Raw genomic sequence first — 26,639 nt, forward strand, 5'->3', positions numbered from 1 at the left:
AGGAGCCAGTTGTGCATGACAAACCTGATCACCTTCTAGGACAAAGTCACCTGCTCTGTTGATGCAGAGTGAGTGATGAACATCATCTGCCTGGACTTGTCCAAGGCTTTTGATATGGCTTTTATGATACAGCCATGGCTTTTATGATACAGTCTCCTCCTGGAGAAACTGACTTGTTACAGCCTTGAAAAGTGGTCTGTGCAGTGGGTGGGGAACTGGCTGACAGACCATACCCAGAGGGTGAGAGTAGATAGTTCCTCCTCAAACTGGCAGCTGGTCACAAGTGGGGTCCCCTGGGGATTGATATTGGACCCAGTGCTGTTTAATGTCTGTTTAAGTGTCCTGGATGTTGGCATCAAGAGCACCCTGATGAAGTTTGCTGATGACACCAAGATGAGTGAAGAGGCTCTTTCCAGAAGGGAGAACCACCCTCCAAGATAACTTGGACAGGCTGGAGGAGAGGGCTAGCAGGAACCTTATGAAGTTCAACAGGGAGAAGTGTAAGGTCTTGCACCTGGGAATGCATAACCCAGGAGTGCAGTTCAGACTGGGATCCACCTGGGTGGAGAGCAGCCCTGTGGAAAGGGATCTGGGGCACTTGATGGATACCAGGCTCAACATGAGGGAAGAGTGTGCTGCAACAGCAAAGAAAGCCACCAGGGTGCTGGGCTGCATCACCAAGGGCATCACCAGCAGAGATCAGGAAGTCATCATCCTGCTCTACTTGGTGCTTGTCAGACCACACCTGGAGTATTGCCTTCAGTTTTGGTCCCTGCTCTACAAAAAGGATGGGACAGGCTGGAGAGGGTCCAGAGAAGGGCCACAAGGATGACCAGAAGACTGGAGGACCTGCCATATGAAGAGAAGCTGAGAAAACTGGGTTTGTTCAGCCTTGAAAAAAGAAGGCTTTGGGGAAACCTTATAAACATGTTCCAGCACTTAAGGCATGGCTCCCAAGAAGATGGAGATTCCCTGTTTACAAGCAGTTCCATGGAAAAGACAAGGGATCATGGGCACAAGTTGCTCCTGGGGAGATTCTGATTGGACACAAGAGGTAAATGTTTCACCATGAGGACAGTCCAACATTGGAATAGTCTCCCAAGGGAAATGGCAGATTCCCCAACACTGGGCAGTCTTAAGTCTCAGCTTGACAGGGTGCTGAGCCACCTCATGGAAGCTACAGAAGTACCTAGAAAGATTGGAGCAGGTGATCCTTGAGGTCCCTTCCCACCTGTGATTCTGTGATTCTGTGATTCTGTGATTCTGTGACTCTTTACTCCAAGGGTAACAGCACTGGAACAGGCTGCTCAGGGAGGTTGTGGAGTCTCCATCTCTGGAGACATTCAAAACCTGCCTGGGTGTGTTCCTGTGGGATCTGCTCTAGGGGATCCTGCTCTGGCAGGGGGGTTGGACTCGATGATCTCCAGAGGTCCCTTCCAACCCCCCCACCATTCTGTGATTCTGTGAACTGTTGAACTGGGCTTGAGCTTGCAGGGCAGTATCTCCTGCCTGATACTCCCAGCGAGTGGGTGAATCCACATCCCAGTGTTTTCACCAGAGCAGAATCTGAAAATTCAAGCAAATCTTTGCAGATGGACCCAGTCCGGTGGCTCTTCACCTGCTGGAAGATGCGTTTCTAGGGTGATGCAAAAGAATCATAGAATCCTAGGGATTGGAAGGGACCTCGAAAGATCATCCAGTTCAACCCCCCTGCCAGAGCAGGGTCACCCAGAGCCCATCACACAGGAACATGTCCAGGAGGGTTTGAATGTCTCCAGAGAAGGAGACTCCACAACCTCTCTGGGCAGCCTGTCCCAGGGCTCTGTCACTCTCACAAGTAAAAAAAAAAATTTTCTGATATTCACCTTAAACCTCCTGTGCTCCAATTTGTATCCATTACTCCTTGTCCTATCACTGGACATCCCTGAAAAAAGCTTAACTCCATCTTCTTGACACTCACCCTTTACATATTTGTAACCATTGATGAGGTCACCCCTTAGTCTCCTCTTCTCCAAGCTCAAAAGACCCAGCTCCCTCAGCCTTTCCTCATCAGGGAGATGTTCCACTCCCTTAATCATCTTTGTGGCTCTGCCCTGAGCTCTTTCAAGCACTTCCCTGTCCTTCCTGAGCTGAGGGACCCAGAACTGGACACAGTACTCCAGATGTGGCCTCACCAATGCAGAATAGAGGGGGAGGAGAACCTCTCTTGACCGACTAACCACCCCCTTTCTAACACACCCCAGGATGCCATTGGTCTTCTTAGCCACAAGGGCACATTGCTGGCTCATGGTCATCCTCTTGTCTACCAGGACCCCCAGGTCCCTTTCCCCTACACTGCTCTCCAGCAGGTCAGCCCCCAACCTGTACTGGTACATGGGGTTGTTCTTCCCCAGGTGCAAGACTCTGCACTTGCCCTTGTTGAACTTCATCAGGTTTTTCCCCGCCCAAGTCTCCAGCCTGTCTAGGTCTCTCTGAATGGTGCTGAGGGAGCTGGCGGAGGTCATTGCTAGTCCACTCTCCATCATCTTCGGTAAGTCATGGGTAACTGGAGAGGTGCCTGAGGACTGGAGGATAGCAAATGTCACTCCAGTCTACAAGAAGGGCAAGAAGGAGGACCCGGGTAACTATAGACCGGTCAGCCTCACCTCCATCCCTGGAAAGGTAATGGAACAACTTGTCCTTGGCACTATCTCTAGACATATCAAGGAGATGGGGGTCATCAAGAGCAGTCAACATGGTTTTACCAAGGGTAAGTCATGTTTGACTAACCTCATAGCCTTCTATGAGGAAATTACTAGGTGGATAGATGATGGTAGAGCGGTAGATGTGGTCTATCTTGATTTCAGTAAAGCATTTGACACCGTCTCCCACAGCATCCTTGTAGATAAGTTGATCAAGTATGGGTTTGATGATCAGGCAGTGAGGTGGATCAAGAACTGGTTGAAAGGAAGAAGTCAGAGAGTTGTAGTCAATGGGGCAGAATCTAGTTGGAGGCCTGTGACTAGTGGAGTCCCTCAGGGGTCGGTACTGGGACCGGTGTTGTTCAATATCTTCATCAACAACCTGGATGAGGGCACAGAATGTACCCTCAGCAAGTTTGCTGATGACACCAAGCTGGGAGGAGTGGCTGACACACCAGAAGGCTGTGCTGCCATTCAGAGAGACTTAGACAGGCTGGAGACTTGGGCGGGGAAAAACCTGATGAAGTTTAACAAGAGCAAGTGTAGAGTTTTTCATTTGGGGAAGAAAAACGCCATGTACCAGTACAGGTTGGGGGCTGACCTGCTGGAGAGCAGTGTAGGTGAAAGGGACCTGGGGGTCATGGTAGACAGGAGGATGACCATGAGTCAGCAGTGTGCCCTTGTGGCTAAGAAGGCCAATGGCATCCTGGGGTGTATTAGAAAGGGTGTGGTTAGTAGGTCAAGAGAGGTTCTCCTCCCCCTCTATTCTGCATTGGTGAGGCCACATCTGGAATATTGTGTCCAGTTCTGGGCCCCTCAGTTCAAGAAGGACAGGGAAGTGCTTGAAAGAGTCCAGCGCAGAGCCACAAGGATGATTAAGGGAGTGGAACATCTCCCTTATGAGGAAAGGCTGAGGGAGCTGGGTCTCTTTAGTTTGGAGAAAAGGAGACTGAGGGGGGACCTCATCAATGTTTACAAATATGTAAAGGGTGAGTGTCAAGACGATGGAGTTAAGCTTTTTTCAGTGAAGACGAGTGATAGGACAAGGAGTAATGGATACAAGTTGGAGCATAGGAGGTTTAAGATGAATATCAGGAAAAATTTTTTTACTGTAAGAGTGACAGAGCACTGGAACAGGCTGCCCAGAGAGGTTGTGGAGTCTCCTTCGCTGGAGACATTCAAAACCCGCCTGGACGCCTTCCTGTGTGATGTACTCTAGGTGACCCTGCTCTGGCAGGGGGGTTGGACTAGATGATCTTTCGAGGTCCCTTCCAACCCCTAGGATTCTATGATTCTATGATTCTATGATTCTATGAATGGCAGCACCTTTGCATGGCTTTCAGATTGCAGCTGGGCCAGGACAAGTAGAGCCAGTGCATCAGTGCCTTCCTCTGCAGACTGCTCATGATGGAGCTATTTTATCTTTTTTAACCCAAGGATAAACTTCTTGTAGCTTTTTTTTCTGTAGTTCATGTTCCTGTAGGATAATGGAGCCACAGGTGCAGGGTGAGCAGGTCCATTAATATTAAAAAATAATCATAAGGCTGCCCTAAAATAGCTTTTCTTAGCATATTTTACCAGTTGGGTTTTTTTTTTCCCCCAATAAAATATGACTGACTTTTCACTTCTGAGCTTGAATGATTCAACGTCAGTGGCATGTGCACCTGGAAGAAGGGAGAAATAGTTGCTCCACCAAACTCTAGAAATGGAATAAATGGTATTTTACTGGTGGGAGAGGACAATGAGGCTTCCGAGGACTGATGAGCTTCCAGCCCCCATATCCTGCTGCTTCAATCAAGTTGCTGTGTCTCATCTAATTAAAAAAAAAACCCATCAAACCAAACATGAAATCCCAACATGTGCCATTCCACACAACTCCCCAGAAGGGCAAACATGCTGGCTCAGCAAAAATGTGCCTGGCTAGGGTTTTGGTGCAAGCAGCAGGAATTCAAATTGTGTGCAGGGGGGAGCGAGCAAAAAAATGTGATGCAAAACATATTTTAATTACTCAGCCAGGGAAATGCACTTGATGGGGCTCTTTTCTTGCTGGGTCAGCAGTTGGGGTGTCCTTTTGTGGCAGCCACTTTTCCTCCCTCCCACAGGTCCACTTTGCAGCTGAGCAATAATGTGGGTTTCTGGGCTCTGTGGTGCTCAGAACTTATTAAACATGGGAAATTTGAGGGGGAGGGGAAGGAAATAATCAAGCTGGTGCCTAAAATTAAAGGCTGAGCCAGGAGGGGGGGGGGGTGGGGGGGGTTATGTTGTCAGTCTGAAGGATATTGCTTAGAAATTATAGACTTGAGTTGCAGGGCAAAACTTCCTTTGCATCTCTCTAGGCTAATGCTAAATGCAACAGAAAAAGCTGTGGGTTGCCCAGCCTGGAGCAGACTTTGCAGCTAAACTGGCTGGTTTCTATGCAAACAAAAAAAAAAAACAACAATACACCCCAATTCAGTGCATAACAACAACAAAAAAAAATCTTCTGAGTTGTTCTGTTCATCATATCAGGCTCCTTTCCTGGAGAGGTTGCCATGAATGGTGTGTTGGAAAAAAACCCCGTGGTGTTTGCTCAGCAGTGTTAAGAGGGTTTGTTTGCTGTGCAAATAAATGGGCAGAGGCAGTGGAAACCTTTTCCCTTTTTTTTTGTTCAAATCCTGGGGCTGAGGGAAGCAATTGGGGAGATAAAGGTGGCACCTATAAACCAATTTCTTAAAAAGACATTAAAAAAAAGAACCCAAGCAATGAAACAGCTTTGGTGTTAGCTAAGCAAACAGCTGATAACTTCACTGAGGAGGTTGATGGAGACACAGAGGCTCTGTGTGCTCATACAGAGGTTGGTGCTTGCCCTGGACAAGTAGCACAAAGTGCATGGGTTTGTTCATGGAAATAATTCCGTGCTCCCCTAAATTACCTCTTTGAGAGGTACTTTGCTCTTAATTGCTGCATGTGGCACTTGCAGTGTACAAACTGAAGTGCAAGCTGAAGTGCCCAGAAGCAGCAACGGGCTTGAAAACATGAAGTTGGAGACAAGTCTTGGGAGATCTAACACGTGCCTGCAAAATCCTGCAGAGCAAAATCAGGTTTTGCAGGGTGATGCATCCTTTCTGCTGCAGGGGAAGGGTGAAATACACCCATTCTGGTCAGAAATGTAGCAATGAAGTATCTATGCACATGTTACTCTGTTATCACTGAGTTGCAAAGTGGCACAAATTGTGGGGAGAAATGTATCCATTAAGTTTTGATGAGTATGTTGCCCTGGTATCACTGAGTTGCAAATTGGCACAAATCTGCTATTGGGAATAAAACAAATTAAAGAAAGATAAAATAAATGCTGTTGCCACGTGGGAGCAACAAGGGGAAACTCTTTAACTCACACTGCAAGAAAATTGCAGCAGTGGCAGCAACACAACTCCTGTCCTGGAGGTGCTGTGGTGCGTGGAGGATTAAAATAGCAACTCAATGCTGGTTTATATAGGAAGAGGGTGATTACTGCCCTGATACTGTACAGGGAACTACAGAAATGCTGCAAGATGTTTAAATGGAAGCAGTCATGGAGATCTTGGCACCTACTGTGGTTTTGCTTTGTTTTAAATAATAATAATAATAATAATAATAATAATAATAATAATAATAATAATAATAAAAGTAAATGCATCAGTCTTGGGAAATCCCAGCAAAGGGGAGTCAGAGGAGGAGACACTAAAGGACTGGCATCTTAAAAGAAAAGCAGCATAATTCCTTCTAGTGCCCTGACCTGGCTCAGGGCAAGGCCTCTGAAGGATGCTATCCATAAAAAACACAACTTGAAGGCAGCATGCTCTGCAAAAGCTGGAGGAAATCTGTGCCCTGAGCAAGCAGAACTCGATTATGTGCTGTTTTTCCCTTGATCCTGGTGTGATTTAGCACGAGCAGCCAAAGCCCCTTTCAGCTGACACCGCTTGCTGTCAGCTCTGGGTTATCTCCTCCCCTTCCTTCAGAGCAGATAAGAAGGGTGTGATCAGCCTGGGAGCTTGTCATGCTGGGAACAGGCAGCTGAAATCAGTCCTGGGTGTTTACATCTCCTGACGTGGAAGGGTGGGCAGGGTCCAGCCCTACTAACGGGTGAGCACAGAGAGCCCCTGCCCTTGCAGAAGGGTTATTTGCACCCAAAAAGAAGTTTTTCTTCCTCAAACCCGCCCCCAAAACACTTTTATTCAGTGTGGGAGGTCACTTTGTGTGCTTATCACCCAATCTGAGGCTGCACTGGAGGTGTGAGTGTGGGTGGGCAAGGGGAAGTCTGCTGGGGGGGAGAAATATCAGGGTGCAACACTGCAATGAGTTGTGTTTGGCCTCAACATCCACCACACAGCAGGTTGGATGCTCTGGCTTCCCCAGTCCCCATCATGTGCAGAGCAAGAGGTTCTGTGGGAAGGTTTGGATTGATGCACATAATCACACCACTGGATAACCTAATCCCTGTTTATCAGAACAGTCAAGTGTTGATAAATAAAGGCATTAGTTAATGAAACAGAGGAGCCTGGATCCCCACTGTGTTGTCTTGCAGGGCCACCAGTAACCACAAGGTCAAAGAGACAGTAGCCCTGGAGCTGAGCTATGTGAACTCCAACCTGCAGCTGCTGAAGGAAGAGCTGGAGGAGCTGAACAGCAGTGTGGATGTCTACCAGAATGACAGGTACACCAGGAGGGCAGCTGCAGGGTGGGAAGAGCAGCTTGCTCAATTGGGTTTTCATTTTCATTACAATTGTGATTTCATTTTTGCTTTTTCTGGAAGCAAGGCAGCCTCTCACCTTATACCTGTTGCTCTGCCTCCCTGCTCTGTGCCTGGCTTGGCCCTCTGGCAGGGACCACAGGGTGGTGGCTGGAGAATAGGAGAGGACATGGGCATGGGCCAGATTTGCTGGAAACAGTTTTTCATTCTGGGAACATCCATGTTTCATGAATGGAGCTGCAAGGAGAGCAAACTTAACAGCTTTTTCTAGCAGATTCTTAGGAAGCATCTGGGCATTGTCTGGACACTGATGTCCCAAAGCAGGAGGAATATGGTAGAAACAACCTTTTCAACTTGCATCATCCCCCTCCCCTGAGCATCCCACTGGAGCACGCCTTTTTTTCAGTAGATGAAACAGAGTATTTAGCAGAAGAAATTAAAAGCACAACTCAGGTGACCAGCCTCCTGTTCTGGCTCTTCCCAGAGCAGATTACTCACCGATTTCTTTTCCCATTGAGGGTATGAAGTTATTTTTCTCTCTTTCTGAGGTTAGACCTTTTAATTGAAATGTTCTTTGACCTTGAAATGTTTACCCAGCCACCTTGTTCTTGACTCACCAGAGAAGTAATCCTAGCATGCTCATCAGCAGCAAACCAACATGCTGGGGCAGCTCAGCAGCACCATTTCACTGGGTGAGAAAAGCAGGAATCCCCTGGGGAGAGCAGCCCAGGGATGCTGCAGCAACGTGGGAGCCACTGCCATTTCTCCCTGAGATGGATGGAATTTGATGACACCAAGCTGAGTGGTGTGGCTGACACGCCTGAGGGTTGGGGAGCCATTCTGTGGGGCCTGGACAAACTCAGGATGTGGTCCCATGTGAACCTCATGAGGTTTTAACAAGGCCAAGTGCAAGGTCCTGCACCTGGGTCAGGGCAGCCCTTGATATCAATGCAGGCTGGGGGATGAAGGGATGGAGAGCAGCCCTGTGGAGAAGGACTTGGGGACACTGGTGGGTGAAAAGATCGACATGAGCTGGCGATCTGTACTCCTGGCCCAGAAAGTCAACCATGTCCTGGGCTGCATCACCAGCAGGTCAAGTTCAAGGGAGGGAATTCTTCCTCTCTACTCTGGTCTCACGAGACCCCACCTGGAGCATTATGTCCAGCTCTGGGGTCCCCAGCATCGAAAGGACATGGAGGTGTTGAAGAGAGTCCAAAGCAATAAAAATTATCAGAGGGCTGGAGCACCTTTGCTATGAGAAAAAAAGCTGAGAGAGTTGGGGTTGTTCAGCCTGGAGAAGACAGCTCTGGGGAGAACTTGTGGCCTTTCAATACTTACAGGGGACTTATAAGAAAGATGGGGGCAAACTTTTTAGTAGCACCTGTAGTGATAGGACAAGGGGTGATGGTTTTAAACTGAAAGAGTGGAGATTCAGACTAGATCTAAGGAAGAAATTTTTTACAATGATGATGGTGAAACACTGGCCCAGGTTGCCCAGGGAGGTGGGAGATGCCCCAACTTTCAAGGTCACGTTGGACGGGGCTCTGAGCAACCTGATCTAGTTGAAGATGTCTCTGCTCACTGCAATGAGATTGATTAGATAACCTTTAGAAGTCTCCTCTAATTCAAACTGTTCTATGATTCTACAATTCAATGTCCATCTGTATCCTTTTTCAAGACCCTGCAAAAACTAGGAGGGCATTAATGCCTCCATCCTTTATATTAAAGGTAGGACCAGGATGATCTGGGTGCAGGATTGTGTTAGAATCATGGGGTCTCCAATGAGGAGAAAGCCAAGGGGGTGCATGTCTCCACCACCCTTGAGTTTCTGCTACACTCAGGGAGTCTGTTGCAGTCTCTGAATGTAATCCTGAACATTGATCCTTCTTCTTGTGTGCTAGAAGTAGGATTGTATGCAACATGGGAGATGTTCTTCCTCCCCAACTTCTGTGCTCCTCCCCAAGTTCTTCCCTATCAGGGATGCTTGGCTTTCCCAACCCACTGCTTGTTTGCCCTGGTTTAAATAGAAAATAATGTCAGCAAACTCAAAACCCTGCCCAGGCCAACACAAAAGCCCCTTTGTTTACTCTATCATTAGATTCAAGCAGAAATCTTGTTAGGAAACAAGCAGTAATGGCTTTTCTGTACTAATTATAGCTCTTGAAGCTGTTTATTCAAGTATGAAGAGATGAAAAAGGGGGTGCAACCTTCCTCCCCTGCTCCCCACAGTTTTGCAACTTTCTTTGCCTCTTTTTTTCTCCCTGGACTAACTAGTGATGTGCTAGTAAGTTATCAGCAGTTTCTGGGGGTAACAAGGGGGGCCTGTTCTGCCAACCTGGGTTGGCAAGTGTTTAATTCTGCCTCACCCACCTCCCATCTCACTCTCTGCCAAATATTCTTGTTGCTTTAAACAAGTACCCCAGAAGGCCAAGTGTATGAGGATGCTGTAACATGCTTCAGTGCTGGGGCTGGGGACACAGAATGGAGTCACAGAAAGGTCTGGATGAGACAGGACCTTATAGATCATCTAGGTCCAGCCCCCCTACATGGACATCCCTGAGGGATAGATGGGTACTGGGGAAAGAATTTACAGGGCCAATGTGATCTGCAGCTACCACCTCTGGTTCCCCTTCCCCATCTCTGTAGGATGATGGGTCCAGCTCTGAGGTTCTTTTCTGAATGCTCCAGGGTCTGATGCTTTTACAGACCTTCTTTTACTTCTTGTCAGCAGAAAAGTGGAACCTGGTCTAGTGGAAGGTGTCTCTGCCCACAGCAGGGGGGTTGGAACTAGATTATTTTTAAGCTCCCTTCCAATCCAAACTATTCTATGATTCGATGAAAACCTAACAGCTCCTAAGTCCCCCAAAAGATGGTCCTTTCCTGGCTGTCATCCTGCAGTGCTTCTTCCTCCATGCTGCACAACTTCCCTGTTTCAATCTTGAGCACAAACCCCTCCCAACGGGGCGTTCCCAGAGTCGTTGTGGTCTTCAACATTTTACAATATGGAACGGACTCTGTGATAAGAGCTATTATTAGACAACTGCTTTTAATAGAGGTAAAACATTTCAACAGCAGGCCCAGTGCTGCAACCTGAGCAAGTCCTTATCAGCACCAAAGCCTAGATTAGCACGTAGCAGTGGGTGAATGTGGGACCTGTGCTTGCATCATGCTCCATTCCCAAGGGCAGGTAATTAAAGCAGCTTCATTACTGGAGTCTATTTGGTTATTCTTGTACTTGTTATGAAGAGAAAAACAGAAGTTGAGGGAATAAGGGTGATAGTTTTAAGTCATTTTCTGTGCACCTCTCCTCTCATGCTGCCTTTCCTGACATCACATTGGAAAGAACATCCTTCTGCTGTGCAGTCAGATCCTTTCTGGTTTTACCCTATAACAGGAGCAGCAGAAGCCCAGGGCAAAGAGCTGCTTCTTTTTAGTCCCTAACGTGCAGGGTCTCTCCAAGACTTTTAAACCAACTGCCAAATAGATGGTTGTCTTCTTCTAGTGAGTCCATCAGTGTCCCCATGATCCCTTTGGGCCTGAAGGAGACGAAGGAGCTGGATTTGCTGGTACCACTAAAGGTGAGCACTGGGGTTTTGCACACTTGGTGTGATGCAAGACAGTGGAGGGGAGTGACCATGCACTTTGAGGGATGTTCTAGCACATGGGTACAGTTGGGTGCTGTAGAGGAGATGCTGTAGCAGCTGGAAAACATTTTCTGTTTTGTAACAGCTGCAAAAAATATAAATTTATGGGGAGGAGTTGAACTTAAAACATGGGAAGTGGGAGGTGAGGGTCTGGAGATGGTGGAGAGCAAGAGTCAGGCAGGGGAGGAGGTGGTTTTTCCTGGTACAGGTTTCCTTGCAGGGAGAGCTGGCAAGTTGCTTATGCTTAATTGCCCAAAGTCACCCTTTAAATAATGAAAATCTGTTTTTAAGAGTGATTCAGGGCTTTCTTTTATCTTGTTTCCATCCAGGATTTCATCAGTGACCACTACAGAGAAGAGGGCATCTTGTTTGAAAAAGAAATCAAAGAGTTCATGGAGTTACGGCAGGTCAGGGTCCCTTGAGTTGAATAGTCTTGCTTTGGCTTGTTCAGAAACACTTGCTGGAGGTGCCACACTTAGCTCCAGGTGTTCCCTCATCCTCTCTCCAAGCTGCACCTTTATCCTTGTGTCTCAGGGTGTGGGATTCCCACGTTAGAGCACTTTGGCTTTGGTCCATTAGGTTACAAAATATTACAGACTGTTCAGTAATTGTTTTCGTTCCCTCTCCTTTAATGTCTTGCTAACCTAGAACTGAAAAGCAACCAAAGTTATAATGCAATCTATTACTTGTTGATGAATATTAGTTCACCCCTGGCAAGGCTCAATCACTCCTCTCTCTCCAGCTAGCACTTGGAGAAGAGGAAATCTAAAGCAATCCAGTAAAGGTGAATTTTCTCCTCTCCTACCAAGTGGCTCCCACAAGTAACTTCAGGTTTTGCCTTGCTGTGAAGCTTTGATCTGGGAGAGCAGGAAAAATGAGGTTTGCTCAAGGCCTTGTGAAGGGCCTGATGCTGCTCTTCAGGCCGTGGGAGAGGAGTCCTGAAAAGCCAGAAGATGGGAGTCACGAGACTTCTGACTGTCCTCCTCATTCAGGTTAAAATCTCAGGGACTTTTTTATTAAGAGCAAAAAATCCTATTTCTCCCTTAGCACCAGACTTTTCATTAGTTTCTCTTTTTTTAAAAAAAGTAATAATCCCAGCTTGGTTTAGATGAGTGTTGCCTCCATCACAGGTCCTAAGCTGCTGGCTCTGGATTTGGGTGCCCCAGCACCAAACTGGTGCTTCCTTGACCTTTCCTGTGGCTCAACCTCTATTGGAGCTCTTCCTCTTGTCCACTGTTGATCTAATTCTATGTATTATATTAATCTGATCCTGTTGAACTCACAACTCAGGGGAAGTGTTTTTTCCCCTTGGGCTGGCCAGCATGTGCAGCTCTGTAAATCCAGCATTTCCTTCCCATTTTTCCTCTCTTCCCACCCCCATGTTTCCCCTCCCATCCCTGCAGGCAATGCGCACCCCTAGCCGGAACGAAGCCGGGATTGAGCTCTTGATGGAATATTACAACCAGCTCTACTTCTTTGACAGCCGTTTCTTCCCTCCAACCAAAAGCCTGGGTGTCTTCTTCCACTGGTTTGTGCAGCTTTTCCCCATCCCACCTGGGACACCACGAGTGGGTAGGGAGCTGAGACCCAGCTTCTACAATGGGATCGCTGCCTTGGCAGCAAAGCTGTAGCCGGAAGATGTTGGGTTTTCCCCCAGAGAGTTGGGTTTTCCTCTTGCTCTGAGCTTTCTGTTCCCCTGGGTGGAGGATTAGGGAGGGGAAAATAATGTCCCCATGGGGATGAGTTTTGTTGGGAATGGTGGCTGCGAGCCCACGCAGAGGGCTGAAAACCCTCCGGGCTCTTTCTGCACTCATGGCCACCCAGTGATGGGCAGCAGATGACTCTTCCCTTCCCCAGGTACGACTCCCTGACAGGGGTCCCATCCCACCAGAGAGCTCTGGCCTTCGAGAAGGGCAGTGTGCTCTTCAACATCGGAGCCCTGCACACCCAGATCGGAGCGCGGCAGGACCGCGCGGCCCTGCCGGGGCTCAACCAGGCCATCGATGCCTTTCAGAAGGCAGCTGGTACGTGGGTTTCCCTCCTTCCTTGGCTCTCCAGGAGCATGCAGGTGGCATTTCCACAGGGTGGGATTAATCCTCATGACTGCAAGAAGGGGAGGGAGCAGTCGTGCAAAGAGGGATGGGGACAGGGTATCTCCAAGGGATGACAAACCAAGGGCAAGTTGGCACCACGCTGCTTCTGTGAGTCACGAAGAGGAGCTGGGATGACCCAACAGCCACCCAAAGGGCTCTGTCTTGCCATACACCAGTTGGAATGGCCCAGCTGGAAGAGAAGAGATACTGATCCATCTGTGAGTGGCTGGGGCAAAAGGGACCTTGGCACTATGATCAGTCAGGGCTTTGGAGAAGAAAGCTGTGGACACAAGGATGGTTTAGGTAGCAAGGGAGAGACCCCTGGGGCTTTTTCCCTGGGTTATCATCGCTGGTTATGAGATGTTTGAAGAGTGAGCTGAGCTAGAGGCTCTTCTGCTGCACTGCTGGTGGGGATACCTTCATGCTCCAAAAGCCTGACCCTCCTGCTTGCAAGCCTGGCTGCTACCAGGAGCTTCTCCCTTGTACAGGTGCCTTTAACTACTTGAAGGAAAACTTTTCCAATGCTCCCAGCCTGGATATGAGCACTGCCTCCTTGAACATGCTGGTGCGGCTGATGGTTGCCCAGGTCCAGGAGTGTGTCTTTGAGAAGATGTCCTTCCTACGTGCCCAGCATGACTTCCTCACCCGGCTGCAGCTTGCCCAGGAGGCAGCAAGGGTGAGTACCTTGGGGGACTAAACTACTTGGTGGGACTGTCACCATTGGAGAAGCTCCTTCTGTGGTCAGCAGAACAGCCCAGGAGAGGACAGCCTGTTATCCTTGTCTCTTCATGGATGTCCTACATCTCAACCCATGGCTCAGCAGCTTATCTCTTGACACCCCGCAGGTGGAAGACGTCTACTCGCTGGTGCACCAGACAATGACCCAGGCCCACGTGAAGGATTATGTTCCCTTCTCTTGGACCACCATGGTCCATGTCAAGTCGGAGCATTTCAAAGCCCTCTCCCACTACTTCGCTGCCATTGCTCTCTGTGACTGCCCTGGTGAGTGTGACAGCTCAGGGACATCTGCCTGCTGAGCCAAGTGCTGGCTCCATGTGGTGGCCTGATGTTTGGGAGGGACTGCAGAAAAAAGAGGTGAAGGGAGAAGTGCACAGGGTAGGCAGAGACAAAATCTAAACCTTTTGGGGTGCTCTGAAGTGTTGATCTTGCTCATTGACTCAGTTCATGCACAGGACAGATTTTCCCCATATTTCTGGTGTACACAGTACTTGTGAAGTCCTTCCAAGAAGCTGTGTAAAAAGGTGCTGTAGAGATGTCACCTGCTGTCCCCTTTGGGACTAGGTGAGTAAATAGGGGGTCAGCTGCCTGCTGACCACACGTGTGCTGGTGTCCTTGACTTGGCATCCTCCAGAGGGACCTGGTCCGTGTGGTGAGCCAGCTGGGAGCTTCAAGAAATAAAAATAAAAGCAAAACCACCCAGGATATCCCTTGACAAACTGGTCTGGGCTACTCCAGTTTAATACCAGCCTCATGGTGGGCTGTCCTGGACATGCCAGGGTGGTGGGTTGCTGGCAGGAAGGTGCACGTGGCTGTGCTGGAGCTGAGCTGACGTGGCTCTGTGGAGCCAGCTGGAGTGTGGACGTGGGATGTGACCCATGATCTCCATCTGCTCCATCACTGACACCCATGCAAGCAATTTTGGGTCAAGCAGAGGGTCTGGGGGCGGGCAGCCAATGCATGCTGTGACCTGAGATGTTGACCCATCACTTGGTGGGGTGGCTGAGTACAGGCTGGGGGACTTTTTGGAGGATGGCTGCCAAACATGCCAGTGACAACGATGGCTGCCAGACTGTCCTAGCATCCTCCCCCACTCCAGAGCCTGCCTAAAATCTTGCTGCAGGGCTTGTGCTGTGTGGGTGTTGAAGAAGCAGGATTGAGCAAGGAGAGCTCCTGGGATAGAGAGTGGGGCTCTGTGGGGCTGGAGCAGCTTGAAGAAATAAATGGCAGAGGATGGTGACAGGGATGGGTTTTCATGGGGTTCCAGGGACACAGCAAAACTCTCCCCTAAGATTTTGAGGCCGTTTGTCTGTTCTGGTAACCTGAAGTGCTGGAAGAAACACACCTGCAGGAGATCCCTAATTTGGGGATTTGGTTTTGTTTTTTTCCACTCCATCTAGAGCAGACTGTTGAGATCTTATGTGTCCACTTGCTGCCTCTCCAAGTGTTCCATGACCCCCTTGTTCAGAATAACAAACCCTTTGCTTCCGTAACCAGCTGGCAATAAACTTCTTATGTTGGAGCTCGATTTCCTGGGAATGCTGGCATGGAGAGGGGCTGGCACGTGGGCCTGTAAGAACCATGGGGACAAACTAGACCCTTCACCAGCTTTGTTGCCCTTCTTTGGATCCCCTTGAAGGACCTCCTTGGTTGCACCACAAGCTCTCTGCCCATGCAGGGTTCCCAGGCATGGCAAGGAGGGCTCAGCTCCCAAATTACAATTAAATCTGCTCTGCTCTTGTGGTTTAGTTATTGTCTGACTTGGCTCTGTGTCACTAACCTCCAGAGAAGAAACCCAGGGTTCTTCATTTCCAATCCTGCTTCCAAACCAGTGGGAAGGAGGGAAAAGAGCTGGATACTCATGCACTTGGCTTCAAAGCCTAGTGCAGCCTTGAATGGGATAACTTCTCTTCTTGTCACTGATGTCTTGGTCATCGCAGGCTGTGGTTGGGTGAGAGGAAGTTGCCACTGATTGCCTTGTCCTCATGACCCTGGGGGTCCAAGTGGCCAAGCAGCACCATTTTAAGCCCATCCCCACCCATTTGTTTCACACAGCGGCATCTGATGCGGAACTGCCGGAGCATGAGAAGGCTTTTATCCAGTTCCATGTCACCATGCCAGAGGGACCATCACTCCGTGTCCTGCTGCAGGATCCTGAGGAGAGGAGAAAGCTGGGTAAGCACATTCATTGGGGCAAAGCCCTTTCATCAGAAAGACAGTGATAGGACAAGGGGGAATGGTTTTAAACTGAGAGTGGGGAGATTGAGGTAAGATATTAGGGAGAAATTCTTCACTCTAAGGGTGGTGAGGAACTGGAATTGGTTGCCCAGGGAGGTTGTTGATGCCCCATCCCTGGAGGTTTTTAAGGCCAGGTTGGATGAGGTTTTGTGCAACCTGATCTAGTGGTGGCTTCCCTGCTCATGGCAGGGGGGTTGGAACTTAGTGATCTTTGAGGTCCCTTCCAACCTTAATGATTCTATGATTCTGTAATTCTTGCAATGAAACCTCAATGTAAAGGCAGTGAACCCTATCATGACCCTACTCATGTAGGCATGGTCTCCACAAAGGTGTGTGATGAGCTGTTGGGGGATCTCTCCATGCAAAGACATAATTTTTTGGCCTTTATTTGGAAAAAGCCTCTCTTGGAAAGGCAGGAAAGCACCACAGTTTCCTATGAGGGTGCTGAGGACCAAGTCACAGGTCTTGCACCAACCTGTCTAGCTGAGTTTGACCATAAATCCTTGAGCACCAGTATGTCCTGAGCTAGGTAACATCACCTGATACAGCACAGAGAGACCCACATGGAGATCCTGGAAGCTCCTTGGCTTGGGCTTGAAGCTGACTTGGCTTGATAATAAGAAGACATAACAGATGCTAGGGGGTGGCTTTTTTAGCTGCATCAAAAGACTTGGGAGGCAAGAACTTCCTCTCATGCAGATTTTCACCTTCAGGGGGAAAACAGAGTGTTGCTTATTCAGTTGAAGTCATCTCTTGGCAGCCCCTCCCTGATGAGGCTGCAACAAGATCAAGCTCAGCACCTTGATTTCGGGGTGTCTCCTGTTTGCCTCCCCCACGAGCTGCCTCTTGGTGCTCTTTCCCTTCATTGCCCACATGTGAAAGCTAGCAGGTCTCACCAGGAAAGAGTTTGTTACGTCATCAACTCCAGCAAAGTCCTTCCAGATTTCACTGCTGAGGATGGGAAGTGGAGGACCTGCATGGGGAGACTCCTTAAATGAGCCCCAAATGTTATGGTAACATCACCCCAACACCCTCAGGTGCTGCCACCTGGTTTCCTGATTTGCATCTGCCCAGCTTCCAGCTCTGCTGGCTCTTCTGGGGGGAATGGGCTCAGTCCATCATGTACTGGTGAAAAATGAATGTGCAGATTCCAGGCTCAGCTCTGGGTTTGGCTTATAGGAAGGGAAGAAACTTGCAGAATTAAAACTATCTCCTGAAAATATGTTTTTTTCCCTTCCTTTTTTTCCTAGTCATGTAAAATTCTGCTTTGTCAGACATGATATATTCCATCATCTTCAGTAGAGTGGAGCCAAAATCTTGCACGACATCCATACCCAACCTCTATTCCTCATAATCTTCTGGCAGTAGCAGGAGTTGTTGATAGTCATTGAAACCAAGCTGCTTTCTTGCAGTGGGTGTTTTAATAAAATATAGTTGATGTATTTGACACAATGATTTTGGAGAGTTTCTTCCTCTCTGTTTTCCATCCAGCCTCAAAGTATTCCCCAGATTTTGACTCCTCACGGGGAAAAACAGAGGTCTCCACGCCTCTGGCTGTGGTCCTCCTGAGTCTGGAGCAAACTCCGATCATCTCTCTGGGTTATGTTGCCACCGTGTGTCCTAAAACTGCAAATGCTACAGGCACACGTGTTTCTATGATACATGAATATATATATATATATGTATGTACCCTTTTTTGGTAGTTTAGCGTTGGATACGGGTATCCTGGTTGCAGTCTCTTGCAAGAAGCATGTTTGCATCAATATTCGTGGGTCATCATAGCTTCATCTCTTCTGGATATTTTTCAGCCACTCTTTACTCAAGAGAGTGGAAACACACTGAAGGCAAGTTGAGTGGAGCAAAGCAAGAGCAGATGCTGCAGAGGGTGGAAAGCAGGACCCGCAGGGCAAGGAGAAGTCTTTGCCTAGCCTAGAAAAGAGGGAGATGTGTTGCGTCTTTCTGAAGCTAAAAGGCTGTCACCAGGAGAACGGGGCTCGATTGTCCTCCATGTCCCACCCCAGGGGATGCAAGGCAATGGAGAGAAGTTAATTTGCAGAGAAGATTGAGGTTAAGCATTTGGAGGGACTTCGGGGGCGGCGCGACGTGGTGGCGGCTCCTTCACCAGTGGTTTTTGGGAGCATCTGCCAGCTCTGCTGCCGGCGCCGGGGGAGTGAAGTAGGTCACCCTTCAAGGTCCCTTTCCAGCCCTACATCGAGGGCTGGAGCTGACAGCTGGGACCTACTCCATTTAGAGCACGTTGAATGCCTGGCAGACTGCAAATGTGACTGGGCTGTCCCTGACTCACGTTGGGTGACACAGCCCTGGAAGCTGCTGTCATCCGTGGGCAGCCGAGCGAGCAGAGACGGAACGGTGACGGGGCTGCTCTGCTCAGGTTGCAATTTCTCCTCTCCCTTGCAGGAAAAGCTCATCTGAAGAAAGCCATCATGAAGCATGAGGAAGCCATGAGGATCCACGGTTTGTGCAAGATCCTACGGAAGATGGATATCCTCCAGGAGGTCCTCTCCTTTGCCCACAAACGCTCGCTGAGCAAATACTCGGAAATCGACCACGAGGAGGACTTCTTTGAAACGGGTGATGCCCCCGACATTCACCGTAAGTGGGGGTTTTGGGCATGCAGCTGGAGAGGGGATTTGTGGCAGGTTGTGTGGGGTGGGCAGACTCCAGGGTGAGTTTGTGGCATGTTGCTGTGAACAAGAGTTCCTGAAACAGTGGTGGAAAATCTTGGGTGGGAGTGGGGGCTCCGTGCTGCCTGAGCAGGTCCTAGCTCTTATGGGTCACACCATCTCTCCTCAGGGAGCAAGATGTAGTGGCAGCAGCTGCTGCAGCTACCTGATCCTACCTGATATGTGCTTTTTCTCTTCCTACCACTAGCCAAAACACACCAGAAACCAGAGATAAAATCCCCCAACTTCTCTCAGGTGAAGGTGACCGACCTCTTCCACAGGCTGGTACGTAAAGGATGGAGGTTGCCCCAAGGGAGCAGACATCTCCTCCTCCTCCCCTGCATGCTTTGCTTGCTTGGTTTCCTTCTTCCCTGCAACCACTTCTCCCTCTCCTGGTGCAGCTGCTGCGGTGGCTTTCCAAGGAAGATGAGCTGCTTCCTTGAGGAAGGGTGGGAGGACACAGATCTGTCTCTGTGAGACCAAAATGGCTTGTAAAGCTCATCTGGTGCATGGGGGAGTGGGCACAGGCATTTTAGGTGGACTTTACGTGAGAAGGACCCCTTATAGGAAGCTTCTGGGGGGAGCACAGCAGAATGGTACCAGCTGGGAGGCACTAGGAAAATCCCACCAGACCCTTATCCTTATCCTCTTTAGGCTTGCAGGGTTTTGGGGAACGGGGCTGAGCCCTGGGGATGCTGTGAGACCTGGCTTTGCTGTCCTTGTTCCTCAGGCACCTCAAGGAGTAGTTGGGCATCTCTGCTTTTGAACAACCCCAGGGCAGATAGAGACAGTTCTGCTCCTGTGGGAAGAGGGAAGTAGGAAAAAGTAAAATAGGGAAGATGTGGGGGAAATCTGATCCTGAAGAGGTGACCTGTCCCACTACTTTGTAACCTGCTGCTGGACCACCCCAGCTGGCCTGCATCCCCCAGAGCCAGGTGTGGTGAAAAGCCTCAACCCCCATCATCCCTCCTTTGGTGTTGGCTTTTGTTTGTTGAATGAGGGAATTAAGGGGCCAGCTCTGACCACCAGAGCTTTCTGTTTAATTTCTTCTGGGATTTCAGTGTCTAAACTGGTGTCAGCTTGATGAACGTGCCAAGACCTCCTCCTCCTGCCCTGCAGGAGTGGGGCAGTGCTGGGAGGTTGTCCAGACCTGATCTCTGAGCAGAGGGTTGGACCTAAGACTTTCCGAGGTCCTTCCAACCTGCACAGACTCTGCTACTGCTCACAAACCCAACATCTGACATGGACCTTTAAGCACCTCCAGCTTTACAGTGCACAAATCTGCATGTTGGGGCAGGCAGACAGGGGTAAAACTCTGGGCAGGCTCAAAATCCCATCCTTAAATAAATGCAGAAGACAGATTCCTTGCTCTGCCTCCTCCCCATCAGTGGGTGTTTTGCAAGGCTGCACACCTTCATGGAGTTGCTCTTGTACCTAAAGGTGCTTCCCATGTTTCTACCTTACCCCAGGGGCCCCTCTCAGTTTTCTCAGCCAAAAACAAGTGGTACCCAGCACGGAGAGTCCACCTGATGAGAGGAGAGAATGGCTTTGGGTTCACACTGCGAGGAGACTCCCCTGTCCTCATTGCCGGCGTCATCCCGGGGGGCTGTGCTGCTGTGAGTACCCCAGGCCCTCTCTGGCCCTGGAGGGATGGTTGAAGTGGGGTGTCAGGGGTTGACTCCAGGGGTGCTGGGTGGTTTTGAACCAGTTGTACGACTTAGTGACTTCATTGGTGTTCACCAGACTCACGCCTGGTGGATCTGCAGCTGGGGCTTGCAGATGGGTGGCATGAAAGAACTGGGATGTTTTAGGAGACAGCTGAGGGAAAAATATGGAGGTTTGGCTTCAGTTTTTAACTGCTGGCAGCATCTCCTTGGCAAGCAGCCAGCTCCCTTCTCCCCCATTTTGGGATGTGACTGTGGATAGAACAAGATGGCAAGGCTGAAGCATGTGTTATCTCAACTCATCTTAACTCATTGTATGGGCTTCCTGATGTATCAAGGGCACCTCTGTTTTCCAGCAGAAGCTTGTTGAAGCATCCTGGTGGGATTCCTGAAAGGTCTCCCCCCTCCTTCAGCACTGCTCAGCATCAATCCTGCCATCCAGAGCCCAGCATCTCTTGAACAACATGGTCCTTAGCAGCAGGATCACATCCCTTTTTGGGAGACTGAAATCCCCTTAAGGACCACATATGGCCCATATCTGGACCACGATTGTGTCCCCTGGGCTGCTAACATTCATGGCACTCGGCTGGGGTGGGATTGGTCTCCTGATAGACATACAAATGTGGGTGTTGCTAGGTGAGCACATTTCTAAACCTCCATTGGAACTGGTTGGACATGTCCTGGCTGGGTTCCTCCCAGCTCTGATGCTGTCCCCATGGTGCCAAGCTGGCACGTGCTTTGCTTCAACCATGTCAAGATCCTTGTTGATGCCTAGGTGAATGAAGGACACATGTAGAACCTTGCTGACCCTGATTCATTTTCTCAAGGACCAAGGTTTGCAGGAAATAATTCCATTATTTGATGGTTTGTTTTTTTTTCTGGAGACCTGCAGCATTGAACCTTTATCAAAGGGTCAGAGCAAGGCTGCAAAATGTCACAGGGCTTGGAGTTTGCAGCCTGCTGGATGTGAAGTGTGGCCATTGCAAGCATCTCCAAAAGAGATCATTAGTCTGTAGAGCATCTCACTTTTGTGTGCACCCTGCAAAGCAGAAGTAAAATCTTTAGGATGATGAAGGCATCAGCTATTTTGTTCTGTAGGTAGAGGGTGGAACCCAACTGTCCCTGTGGCCCATATCTTTGCAGGATTGGGACCTATGGGGTGGGGTGGACACTGAGCAGGCCTGGTGCAGCAGCGTCCATGAGCTCAAACATGTGCATCTTCTCTCTTCCCCCACAGGAAGCTGGGCTGAAGGAGGGAGACTACATCATCTCGGTGAACGGCAAGGACTGCAAGTGGTCCAAGCACGCGGAGGTGGTGCAGCTGCTGAAGAGCACTGGGGAGGAGGGAGTGGAAATCACTGTGATAACCCTGCAGGCCTTGGAGGGACAGAAAACTGTAAGTCACATAGAATCGTACAATCGTTTTGGTCGGAAGAGTCCTCTAAGGTCATCAAGTCTAACCATTATCCTAGCACTGCCAAGTCCACCACTGCCCCATGTCCCTTAGCACCACATCTACACAGCTTTTAAATCCCTCTAGGGATGGTGACTCCACCAGTGCCCTGGGCAGCCTGTGCCAGGGCCTGACAACCCTTACAGTGAACAATTTTTTTCCTAATATCCACTCTAAACCTCCCCTGGCACAATTTCAAGCCATTTTGTCTTCTTCTATCATTTGTAACCTGTAAGAAGAGACCAACCACCCCCTGGCTCCAATCTCCTTCCAGGGAGCTGTAGAGAGCAGAAGGTCTCCCCTCAGCCTCCTTTGCTCCAGACTAAACAACCCCATTTCTCTCAGCTGCTTCTCATAAGGCTTGTGCTCCAGACCCTTCCCCAGCTTTGTTGCCCTTCTCTGGACCCACTCCAGCCCCTCAATGTCATTCCCATCGTGATGGGCCTGAACTGAAGACAGGATTCCAGGTGCATCCTCACCAGTGCACAGGGGGTTGGTGGCTGCCCTTCTCCTGCTGGCCACACTATCGCTGATACAAGCCACGACGCTGTTGCTGTTGTTGGCCACATGGGCACGCTGCTGGCTCGTATTCAGCTGCTGCTCACCAACACGCCCCGGTCTTTTTCTGCCAGGGAAGTGTCTTGTTCCCAGGTTGGAGGTGCAGGGCTGAAGCTGGGCATCATGTTTGGAGTTCAGACACTGCCCTGTCTTCACGCTCACCTCTGCTCCCCTTCCCAAACAGGTGGACAAGAAGGCAGCAGTGATGTCTGCAGGCAGTGGGCTGCTGAAGAGCAACAAGGAGAACAGCAGGAAGAGCCTGATGAACAGCAAGAGTGCCAGCACACTGCTGGTCTGGAGCAAGAAGAGCAAGAGGAGCAAGAAGAGCACCTACGGCTTCCCCTTCACTGCAGTGGGAGACAACGAGGCCATGTACTGAAGTGGTCACCAGGCTAGGTTGTGTCCCACGAGCTCTGGGGCTGGCTGCCCGTGGAGCCTTGCAAGCAGCAGTGGCCTCTCCAGGTTGTGCTGATGTTGGTGCTGCAAGGACCCCCCTGCCCCAGGGATGTGCTGCTGGTTGGATCCTCTCTGAAGAGGCAAACGATGCACAGTGCTGAGCTCCTCCACCTCCCAGCTTCTGGGTGAAATGATCCTCAGCTAAACCATGTGGGGAAACACTGATTTATTCTGGATTTTTAATTTTTTTTTTTTTTTTTTTGCTCTTAAGGGGGTGGGGGGAGCTGTGCTTTGGTATAAAGTAGGGACTGGTTTGTGTCTTCTGCTCAGTGTGAGGAGCAGCCAAGCAAGCCCCAGCCATTAAAGCAAAAGCTGTAACCTTCTCTAGTGTCTCCTAGGCTTTCTCTGTAAGGCAGAAGATGGCACTGCCACTCTCCAAGAGCTGCTGGCAGATCCAAATCATTCAGCAGCTCCAGCTGGATGTTGCCTTCATCTCCCCTTTGTTGGGAGAGGGGATGGCATGGGCATTGATGACTCATGGTGACCCCATCATGAGGTCTAGCACAGGCAGCACTGGGCACCACATCTCTGCCGTGGTATCAGTGAGGGATGTCCAAGTGAAATGGCTTGAAGTTAGGATGGGTTTGACTATTTTTTTAGTGCTTTTTGGTTTTTTTTGTTTTGTTTTTTTTTTTAAATAGACACCCAGCAAATACAGCCCAGCTGCACAACCTGCTTCTTGGGAAGAAAAGGGAAAGACTTAACATGCATTTGTTGTCTTGCTTTTTTAATCAGTAAAGGTGGATTGCCCTAAATATGTGAGTAGATTAATAGCTAAGAGCCTTGGGTTGTTTTTTTTCTTGGTATGAGATTAAAATTCCAGGAAGATAGCTCCTCCAGATTATTAAACTATTAAATTTGTGCTGGTATTGGATCTTGCACACGTTGCTAATACCCTAACACTGTGCTGTCAGCATTCATACCAGAACTGGGCTGATGGATACATACATCTTGGTAATTGTACTGGAAATGCTGGGAGACTCCGAATGAGCGCTTAGATATATTGGCAAAATTTTCTCAATCCCATTTCTGCCTCGTGCATTATTTTTCTGAAGGCTAAAGAGCTGTCTGGTCTTCAGTGCTTGGATGATCTTGGTAGGTATAAAATACCCTTCAGAGATGCAATTGTATTTTTGTACTTTTGAAGTTGTGACGAATTTGTAGCTGTAGTTTGAGGAAGTGAACGTGCTCTGGCAGCGGGATGTCGGCACGAGAGCATCCCCTCTGGGTTCTACCATGACTTCTTCTTGGTGGCTCCATGCCCAAATGCCAAGTTTTCAGCCTCTTTTTTAATTCTTTTTTTATTTAAGGAGAACTAAAGGAAGGCTTTTAACTCTGTCTTATTGACCAAGAGGCCTCTCTGTAGACCGAGACATCATCAGACCGGATTACAAATCCGGCTGCCACCACAGGACCATCTGGTGCAGATTTTCTAGGTAATCTCGCCACCTGCTTGGCACAGGAGTGGTGAGGGTGGGGGTAGGTTCACAGAAAACACCATCTTCTTGTTAAAACATCCCAGCAACATCTTTCCCCGATCTTAAATGTGTTGCTGACATGGATGTCCCTGAGCTGGAGCAGTATCCTTTTAGAAGAAGCGTGCACAAGTGGAGACCCTGCTCGTCGCGTTGCCACCAGCATCACCCGACCCCTCTGCTGGCCTTGGCAGAGAGGTTTTGTTTTGTGTGAGTTGGAGAATTTCCCTAACACCAGTGGTTTGGGTTTGGTTTGGTTTTGTATATGGACTCTCACCTTTTATGGATTAAAAAGCACTGATTCAAAACCATTTCACAGCGCATCTCTGTTGCGGATTACAAGTGGGACTGGGTGCACCAGCCATGACAGGGAACAAGCCCCGGCTGGACTTCTGAATGGATCAACTTTAGGTCACTTTTACATAAATCCAGAGCTGTTGAGGTTGGGAGAGATCACTTGAGTCTAGCATGGCCTGGTGCAAGGCAAGCCAAACGCCTAAGCATCTGGATTGGTCCATCAACCCTTGGTGAGCAGTTGCCTCCATCTGCAGCCTGGTGTAATGGGAGCTGGTGGCTTTGTCACAGGAGTTATTTCATGGAAGTAAGGTGGGAGGTGGGGAGCAGGGCTCAGGTTGGATCCCTTGGGGGCTTTTCTCCTGAAAATGAACAAACAAACAAAAAAAAACCACCACAAAAAAAAACAAAACAACAAAAAAAGGAAAATGTTTAGGAAAGTCCAATTTGCTTCACACCACGTTTCTGATCTGCTGGGTTTGGGTTTCCAAAGGTTTCTCGAACAAGAGTTTCCAAGCCCCTTGTTTTTGGAAGAGCACATCAATTGGAATGAAGGTATCACTTGTGGTGGAGGAGCTCGCTGGCAGCTGCTAAACAGCAAAGCATTTGACATGGGACCACACCCCACCTCCTTTTCCCCTGGGGGTCTGTGTTTCACTGGACCCCACCTACCCACCATCTTGGAAAGATGACAGCCCATGGCTGGGGGGCTGTACCATGGGGCCTGGCAGCCAGGCAGGTCCCTTGCTCAGGGAGTGTGCACCTCAGTGCACCCCACAGGAGGTGAAAGGACAGGGTAACTCCTCTTCAGAGACATGCAGGTGGGTTTAAATCCCCCTTAGATGGGAATGAACCAGAGTCAGTGCTTTCAAAGTTGGATGAATATATAAAAGCGTGGTGGGAGCCTCTTCTTCTCCTGGCAACCAAGCCAGGGTTGAAATGGTGTCTGATTTTTTTGGATGTATTTTTGTAATTTAAGATGTTTTCCCTTTCATCAGATCTCTGTACCCAGCACCAACCTCAAGTTTTTTAAGCCACCCACAGTAAGTTGTTCTGCTGCAGAAGATCCTTTTCCCACCCACGCTCAGGGGATGAGGGAAACTCATGACTTCGTAGCCAGGATCACCTCCCCCCTCTGATGACATTTTCAGATGAGACGTGTGCTCCATCAGCAAGAGCCTGGTGCTCCCTTTTCTTCCTTGCTGAGAGGCTCTGGAGCTGGATCCTTCCATGTTTGTCTTCTCCATCTGGACTAGGAGGTGGAGGGATCCTGTAGCAACCTGGTGGTGGGGGGACAAGATGGGTAGAAAGCACAAGAATAGTTACAAAAATATCTTCACAGTAATCAAGAACTTGAAGTCTTTCCAACCTCTGTCCCTGTGGAGAGGAGCTCCAAGCACACTCAAGGAGCTGAGGCCACATGCAAAACTCCATGGTCTGAGCATCCTGGGCTGGGAACAGTTTATGCAGCTTTTACTGGCATCTTATGACCAGAGAGGAGATGCAAAGAGGATTTATTTTTATCCCTCATGGATTTCTAGGGCCCTGGAGACAGAAAGCAGTGGTGCCCACCATCCTAGAGAAACCCCATCAGGGTTTGCCCAGCAAACTCACAGGGATTCAGTCCAGTTTCCTGCCTTTGAGGTTGAATTTTTCTCCTCTCAGAGCTTCATGCTCAGTAAAAAAAATCACCCAGCCCGTATATCAGCCCTTCCAGCACGGTGGGAAGGTGTTTTGATTTTCCCCTCCATTAAGTACACAACAGTTCTCTTAATAGAAGAGGAGAAGGTACCTGCTGTGTCGGGAGCTGTGACCACGTTCCTGCCTCCTCGCTTCATGCCTCGTTGACACCACAACCCATAATGGCTCCTCTGGAGCTGTCACTGGCTACAAATTAATATTCCTGCCTGTCCCTGGGGACAACGGAGGGAAAGCAGCTCCTGGGCTGATGGT

General features: G+C 49.2%; 1 protein-coding gene across 4 annotated transcripts in view; it reads left to right on the plus strand.

The window, feature by feature from the left end:
- Nucleotides 1-24,703, plus strand: part of RHPN1 (rhophilin Rho GTPase binding protein 1) — a 37,690-nt gene extending 12,987 nt beyond the window's left edge. For 2 of the 4 annotated variants that reach the window (XM_051611037.1, XM_051611038.1), the window contains exons 3-15: nt 7,225-7,353; nt 10,874-10,967; nt 11,363-11,440; nt 12,437-12,561; nt 12,891-13,057; nt 13,615-13,802; nt 13,972-14,128; nt 15,920-16,039; nt 18,521-18,715; nt 18,995-19,071; nt 20,256-20,402; nt 21,688-21,846; nt 22,646-24,703. In XM_051611037.1, coding sequence (XP_051466997.1) covers nt 7,225-7,353; nt 10,874-10,967; nt 11,363-11,440; nt 12,437-12,561; nt 12,891-13,057; nt 13,615-13,802; nt 13,972-14,128; nt 15,920-16,039; nt 18,521-18,715; nt 18,995-19,071; nt 20,256-20,402; nt 21,688-21,846; nt 22,646-22,840 — 1,831 coding nt within the window. In that variant the 3' untranslated portion in view covers nt 22,841-24,703. The remainder of the gene's footprint in view (nt 1-7,224; nt 7,354-10,873; nt 10,968-11,362; nt 11,441-12,436; nt 12,562-12,890; nt 13,058-13,614; nt 13,803-13,971; nt 14,129-15,919; nt 16,040-18,520; nt 18,716-18,994; nt 19,072-20,255; nt 20,403-21,687; nt 21,847-22,645) is intronic. The other 2 variants (XM_051611039.1, XM_051611040.1) reach the window with 1 other exon arrangement.
- The last annotated feature ends 1,936 nt before the right edge of the window (nt 24,704-26,639 follow it).

This window comes from Apus apus, chromosome 2 (genome assembly GCF_020740795.1).
Source record: "Apus apus isolate bApuApu2 chromosome 2, bApuApu2.pri.cur, whole genome shotgun sequence".
NCBI lineage: Eukaryota > Metazoa > Chordata > Aves > Apodiformes > Apodidae > Apus > Apus apus.